The sequence below is a fragment of the Falco biarmicus genome, chromosome 1 (assembly GCF_023638135.1).
Source record: "Falco biarmicus isolate bFalBia1 chromosome 1, bFalBia1.pri, whole genome shotgun sequence".
Classification (NCBI taxonomy): domain Eukaryota; kingdom Metazoa; phylum Chordata; class Aves; order Falconiformes; family Falconidae; genus Falco; species Falco biarmicus.
The window spans coordinates 10,126,246-10,133,965 of NC_079288.1; the positions used below are offsets into that span (position 1 = coordinate 10,126,246).

Genomic DNA, 7,720 nt, shown 5'->3' on the forward strand with positions numbered 1-7,720 from the left:
AAAGGATGCCATGGGTGATGGGTGGAGGCAGTGGTGGGAGATGAGTCAGGAATGGCAGAGTTAATGATTGGACATTGTGCAGCAGAACACGTTAAATGCTGCATCAGGAATGCCTGCCAGCTCCTCAGCTGTCCTGGCTCTGTCCCTTTGCAACACTGGCCAGGGTTTCCTGGGACCCTCTCCTATCCACATGGACATCCCACACCAGCTGGGTAGAACTAGAAACATGACCTTGGTGTATGCACAACTCAAGGTGCCACATAACCAGAGAGGGGGGTCATGAGGGCCACAGTATCATGGCAAGGCTTATATCACCTTGAATAGTCCTATCACCCCTGTGCCCGCTTTACCTACTGTCCATCCCACAAAGGGAGCTGGGGAGGTCCACCCGCAGCCCCTTATCCTCACACAGGCAGGCATACCTCCGCCTAATACCCATTCTCATACTGACCTGACACTTCATCCATCCATCCATCTATTCATCCCCATGAACTCATCACACAACTACTCTTCTAGCTCAAACCAGTGCTCCACCCAGTGAATACTCATCTCTGAGTACTTGGGAGAAATGGCTCAAACCTGGGGCGGTTTTGGTGCCCTGTCCTAAAAGAAGAGCATTAAACCCTTGTGGTCGTGGTGTGGACTGGTGTTCCTGTAGGGGCTACACGAGGGCAGGAGATATCTCTTTCCAGAGGGCAGAAGACATGTCGATGGGATGGATCTGTACCCCCATCCTTCTCATGAGAGGAGAAGCATCCTCAGAAGGCCCTGCATGGGCCCGAGTCATCCCTCAACAGGGTCCCCAAACCTGTAGCAGGAGATAGGAGCTTCATCCACATAGCCATGTTTATAAAATCGCATCACTAGCAGAGACATCCTGACCCCTTCTCCAGCCAACTGGCACCCAGGGAAGGTCCCCAAGCCAGCCTGCCTGGATGAGCAGTGGCAATGCCTGGCAATACATGCCAACGTGCCCTGCCTGCAGCGTGCAGTGCCCAAGAGCACAGAGGCTGGATGCTCATTTGGGATCACGTAGCCTGGTGGATCTCATTGCCCAGGAGCCCTGACACCTGCCCAGGGGCGAGTGGGAAAGGCTGGTTTTGGGGATGTCCCATGATGTCCCCCCAAGCACAGACGGGGCCATGCATCCATGGCATGAGATGGTGCCCACTGCAAGTGGGCTGAGGGCTGGAGTCAGTACCCTGAGAGCTGTGACCTGCCCATCCTGCCACTGAGTTAGAGCCATGTGTCTGTGATCATCTAGCCTGTGGCCACACTGCAGGGCTCCTGGGAAGAAACATGGCCTGGAGACCTCTCCTACTACAGCAAAAGAGAAAACACCTCTCACACCCTGGGACCCTAATGACCCTGCCCAGGACTGGGTTGTCCCCACTGAGCACAGCTAGGGTGACAGAGAGCTCCAGCCCCACCAAGGTGGAGGAGATGAGCACTACACAGTTCAGAGGGATGGGACATGCCTAAACTAACCTAAACTAAAAGACAAGGGGGACTTAATTTGCTTTAAAATCAGGTCACAAACAGGGTCCACAGCATGGCTGTGCTGGCCATCAAGAAATCAGTCCACCAGTTCCCTCCATGGGGACAACTGGTGCCACAGTCCTAGGGCCATGCCAGTGGCATGGAAGATGCCCAGTCTCTCACTTCAGCTCCAGTACCTCTTTGGAAAATGCTCGCTGAGGCACACATGCATAGGCAGCTGCTGGAAATAAAACACACGGGCATGACAACATGCATGGAAACACGCGGACCAACAGTCACACACATCCCCCCATGCACACAGGCAGCTGCTTGCTGGACGTAGGGACACACGGGCACACACGCAAATACATACACACATGCTCTCTCCCTGCCCACAAATACCCACCCCCAGCCCAGGCTGGGCTTTAGTTCTTGCCATGTGCTTGCAGGGCAGTCCCAAACTGACACCAGGGATTCCAGCATCTTGCCCCATGCCTGAGAGCCCTTTGTCCTCATCACCGAGGCATACAAAGTCCCTATCCACCAGCAACCTGTCCTCTCCTCCAGAGCTGCCTAGAGGACATGTCCCTGGGCCTTTAGCTATGCTAACACCATGAGGTGACCCTTGATTTTGTGTGCATGCAGGCTGGTCTTCCTTATCTGCAGGAGAGAGCCATTAGCTTCATCTGCACATGCGCATTAGGGAGTAATCACCCTAATGGGCTCCACCAGTTGCCTGGCCCATGCATTCCAGGTTACTGCCTTGGGTGGCCTCCACTGCTGATGAGCAGAGCCTGGCCTCTGGGCTCCTACCTGTGGGCAGGGGATGTGGCTCCAGCATCACTGGGGCCTCCTGTGGACTTGGGATGGGAGACCCCAACCCTCTCCAGTGCTGGATAGAGTACAGGATGAGCAGGGCTGGACCAGGTAGGTCAGTGTGGAGGGGTCTCTGATGGGAGCCACGGGGTGAGCTGTGTGTTGGGGAGGGGGGGCATTTGGGATGCAATACCAGTGACACACAGACATGATGGAGGCAGGGCACCCAGGGCACCATCAGGAGCTGCTGGCAGCTCTCAGCTTAAATCACAAGCGCTGGCTGTGTGCTGGGAGCCCACAGCTAAGGTGAGGTGCAAGGTGCTGTGTGGGGCTCTTCATCAGCAAATTTGGCCATAAGTGAGCAACCAGCTGCCCACAGCCCCATGCTGGTGTATCTGCTGACAGACATGGCGAGGCCAAAGCAGACTATGCGTGTGTCCCTGCCACGGGTGGTGTGCAGGGTGGACATCTGCAGAGAACGCTACCATCCAATACGTGTCCCAGAGCTGCAGGCACGTTATCCTTGGGACACTAGGACACCATGATAAACCACAGCACTGAGTTACTCCGGACTGAACTGGAAATGGCCCCAGTATCCTCTAATAGACACGTGCCTGGTGGGGGGACAAGTTGTACAGCACCTGGGGGCTCTTGTTTGCTGGAGATCCAAACACCTCCCCCAGGGACCATCAGCAGAAAAGGGCTCAGGAAGGTCTGTCACCGGCCATCAGCTTTAATAACAACGCAGGGTGATGGCAGCTTTTCCATCTGCACAGGAAGGGCCTGGGAGCATGTGTCCCGGATGCAGGCAGACTCCAACCTAAAACAACAGACACCCATGCCTCTGGGAGCACCAAACACTGGCCCTGCTGCCTGGAGATGAGGTGGCGATGGTGGGGACATGGCGATGGTGGGTGATCAGCTGGCCCTGAGCAGCAGGCATGATGCGGGCTGATGCAGCGGGTCTTGGTGTGAACGTGCCCTGACTCGTGCCCGCAGGCACAGGAGCGTGCCACCCCTAGCAGAGCTAGTGGATGCTCAGCACAGGATTTCCCAGGGCATCTCCAGCCTCTTGCTGCCTGGCCCTCACCCACCCCAGGCAGGGGGCTGGGGGTCCAGCGTGCCTGCCCCTGCCAGCCCTGCCAGCCGTCCCTGGCCAAGCAGTGCCACCCTGTGGCAAATGCCCTCCGTGCTTCCAAAGGGGGTGGGTGATGCCCCTGGGCCCCCACCCCAGGCCTCTTGGTCCCTGGCACGGGCTGCCCCTGATGAAAACACCCCACTGAGCCCCTCTCCTCTGGTCCAGCGTGTGGCCCCGAGACAGCACAAGACATCCCATCTCATCCCCCTGCTGCCACTGAAGCCCTTTCCTCTCCCTGCTGCCCTGCCCAAATATCTCCAGGGCTCTAGCAGCAGTGGGTTGCTGCAGCCCAGCCCCTGGGGAGCCCCTCGGGATGCAGATGGCGGGGGGGGGTGGGGGTGGGGGGTGGGGGGAGCATTCCTACCTCCTAGCAGCCCTCTGCCAAGGGGCTGGTTCCCTGGTACTCTGTATTAACTCCCCAGACAGACTAATAATAAGGTTTGTTATTAAATAATGAGTCCTGGACGCGTCATTATCAGGTAATAATTTCTTATGAAATAGGATTCCCATTCCAGTGCAGTGTCTCAACACTTTTCCCCAGGCGATCTCCCAGTGCTTTGTGCAGGGGTCAGTGTTGTTGTGCCCTGGGTGTGGGTGGGGAAACTGAGGCACGGGGTGGGGAAGTGCAGTAACAGCATCACAGGGAGAAGCTGGGCAGCCAGCAGCCCAGGCAGGGCATGGTGTCCTGATTGTAACCCCAGGAAAAGGGCTGGGATACCATCAACTCCTCTGCCCCACGCCTCTCACCCCTTTCCAGCCCCAAGTGATTCTTATCTGTTCCCCTGAAATGTTCTGGCTGATCCCAAAGCTCCTCAGTGGCACTGCTGCCCATGCCTGTCCTTCATGCTCAGCCATGCAATGGGAACCTCTCTTCGGGAGCATGGGAATCATGTGCCAGCCTTCCACCCTGCCACCAGCTCCCACGGGCGATGATGAGGGATGTCCTGGTCCTCCTAGGCACGTTGGGGTGCTCGTGAAAGGGTCACATTCCTGAATGATGGGGCTGAGAGCAGCACCCACGGGGCCAGGGACTGGGTCAGGAGGACAAAGGTGGCAATGAGGATGCAGAAGCTGTGTTGGGGTGCACAGCTGGGAAAAACACAATGAAGGACCCCAGCATCAGTGGGCAGCTCCAGCATGGGGGTGACCAGCAGCCCCCACTTCCCCTGGGAGCAGGCATGGAAGGTCCCAAATCTTAGCTGTGCATCTCAGAAGCCTGCTCCCCTCCCAAACCAGGGATCCTGGGGTGAAGGGCTGAGACTCCCCTAAGTGGGACCCGTCCCAAACGGCAGAGCTGGGAGGCACGTGGGCTGAGCACGCCTAACCTGCTTGCATAGGTGAAAATGTGCCGTTGGGTATTAACTCCTGGGAGCTGAATATAGGGATGAGGAAATACCGCTCTGCCAAGACACAGGGCTCTGGCAGAGAGAGCAGGGTGCAATCCCAAATCTGCCTCCTTATACAGTCCAGACCTCTGGTTTAGCTCCCTGCCCACACCCCTCTGCCTGCGCCTGCATCCCCAGGGCAGGAGGGGTGCTTGTGGCACCGGGAGGAAGGCCACAATCCTGGGGAGCTCAGAGAGGGACGTGAGGGAGGGCAAGGCTGGGACTGCCTGGGGGATGGGCTGGCATCCCTTCCCACCTGATGGCTCTGCAGGAAGGGGAGCACTGGCTGGCAGAGGGGAAGGTGAGCTCACAGGGGCCAGGATCACTCTGTCCATCCTCCGGTTTCACTGCTGTTGTTGCCAGGTAGCTAGAGGCTCTGACTCACCTTCACATCTTTGGGATAGAAAGCCATGAATTTCTGTGCCAGGGTGGCTGCATCACGTAACCCCTTGACCCCAACAGCCTGGGGAGCCTGGGGACCTCCAACCTGGCAGCCCTGATCCTCCAATGGACAGAGCCCTTGGCTGTCCCTGGGCTCTGGGTACCTGGGTGCCATGGTCACAGCCCCCCAGCAGCTGGGATGGAGGGGAGGGACCAGCGTGGCCCTCTCACCACCCCACCCCCCACACACATGCTGTCCCAGGGTGCAGGAGGAGCAACCACACTCTCTGCTAAGACACTGGAGGAACCCACTAGCAGGGTCTGACCCACCATATTTTAACCAAAAGAGGCAGAAAACTCCAGCAGTGACACTGCGAGCACCTGGAGAGCTGCAGAAAGGTCTGAAAGTCCATTTGGTCCCATGTCAGATGAGAGAGCTTCACCTGAAGCTGCTTCTGGGCTTTCTCCAGGGGTCTTTGAAGAGAGGTTCCAGCCCTAGCTCTGTCCCAGCATCAGTGACACCACTCTAGTATCTGAGCTGATCCCATCCCTTCTACGAGTCCCTCTTCACCAGCAGTAGCCAAGGGAGCACAGCCGCCAGCATGGCCACAGTCAAGATGAGGAGGACGGCGAGGGCAATGGGTGACTGGCAGCACTTCACCCCCAGGGCCGAGCTGGATGACAGCGAGCTCTGTGTGTCCACTCTGCTTCTCCCCCCCAGAGAGCCACAGTCCGTGTCCACCAGTGGCATCCCGTGGTCGCTGATGACAAAGATGTGGGCTTCCCGCGCCAGCTCTCCTGGGACCCCCTGTGAGTCCATGGGGCTGTTCCCTGTGCTGCAGCACCGATCAAAGCTCTGTACCGGCATCACAAAGTGGCTGGGCACCACCAAGGTGTTGCTGGCTTCTGCTTTGGTCAGATGGGACAAGGAGGAAGGTGACAGAGGCATCTCCAGTGTCCGGGGATTGGTGCCTGCCTTGGGTGGCCATAGAGCCGCCTTCTTGCTGAGGAAAGTCACGTAGCGGCAGACGGGGCAGATGATGCTGCTCTGGACCTGGCCGTCGAGCTTGGTGGAGAGCAGGCACTTCACCAGGCAGTCGTGGCAGAAGGTGTGCCCGCAGCTGAGCTTGCGGTGCATGGCCTCCAGCGGGTGAAACTTCTCGTAGCACACTGGGCACTCAGCCGGGGGACCCTCCTTGCTGGACGAGGTCTCAGACATCCCTGCTCTGTCAGCCATGGGCGCTCCCCAGCTGCAAGGAAGAGATGAGATGGGTTAATAAGGGTCTCGGATGCAATGGCTAACATGATCCATCTCTTCATCTCTCCTCCTCCTCCCTGCTCTCTTGTCTTTGCCCTCTTGCCCTAACAGATGCAGTGGATGGCTACTAGGCATGGTCTCAACAAGGCAGGACATTTTCAGGAGCATTAAGCTTCTCAGTGTGGCCCTTGGGGCAAGAGAGAGATGATGGGAGGACCGAAGCTCCAGAGCCACCAGGGGCAATAAGCTCTGGCTGCAAAATCACATGGGAAAAGGTATGACCCCCTGGGTGGAGCTGTGTCTGCCTGCTCCGTGCCTCATACAGGTGAAGCAAGTTCAGCTTGTGTCACGAGTGCCTCTGTCACTACTGCCAGCTCCCGGTAGACAGGGGTGGGTGGGAAGCCCCATCCCACAAAGAAACCTGCTGCAGAAAGGGAGATGCTCCCATCCCAGAGGACACAGAGGGGCCAAGAGGAGCAGGGGGAGGCCAGGTCAGCAGGGCAGTTGGGAGCACAGGACACCACGGAGATGGAGAGGGAGCATGCCATCACCGGGGCAGGCAGCAAGGACCCATGCCAGGCTCCTGCCAGGCTGCTGGAGGATGTCCCAGGCTGGTGGTCAGGCCACTGCCATCACTGGGCAATGCTCCCCGCTCACACTGGAGCACAGTGCAGCCTCAGAGACCAGCGTCTCCTGTTAGTCAGAGGGAGCTTGGCAGAGCCCAGCCAGCTCAGCCAGCCCCCGCCCTGGCCCGGGGTGTGAGTGGGAGCGGGGGGATGCTGTGATCCCCAGACCTGGGTCTGGGCTGGGTCTGAAGCTCTCCCGTGTGACTCCCAGGGCAGAGAGCATGCACATGGCAGCTTCAGGGAAGGGAGAGAGGGAAAGGAAGAAGGGAGATTGAAGAAGGGAGAAGGAATAAAGGAGAGGGGAAAGGGGTAAGGGGTGAGGGGAGGAGGGATGTGCAGCTCAGCTCCCTTCTCTTACGGCAGTTCAGGGACTAGAACATCATAGAACCTGCAGGTTTTTCCAGACACAGCATTTTCAGACCTGACCAAAACTGCAGCCCTTTTCTCATTAGATGACTGCACCCAAGGACATCGTCACAGCCAGTTCTGGAGGTCTTGTCATCCCCTCCTCATCAGCCCTTTTCTTGCACAGGAGCCACCCCCTGCACCAGGATGGCTGCAAGAACACAACAAGCCACCCCTTCCCCATGCAAAAGAAGAAAGATCCAGGCTCCTGCTCTGGCTTAGGAGGGATTTG

General features: G+C 57.9%; 1 protein-coding gene across 1 annotated transcript; it reads right to left on the reverse strand.

The window, feature by feature from the left end:
- Window positions 1-5,752: 5,752 nt before the first annotated feature.
- Window positions 5,753-6,418, reverse strand: RNF222 (ring finger protein 222). Its single transcript, XM_056339587.1, has one exon. It carries the CDS (start codon window positions 6,416-6,418, stop codon window positions 5,753-5,755), a length of 666 nt encoding a protein of 221 aa, XP_056195562.1.
- Between the last annotated feature and the right edge of the window lie 1,302 nt (window positions 6,419-7,720).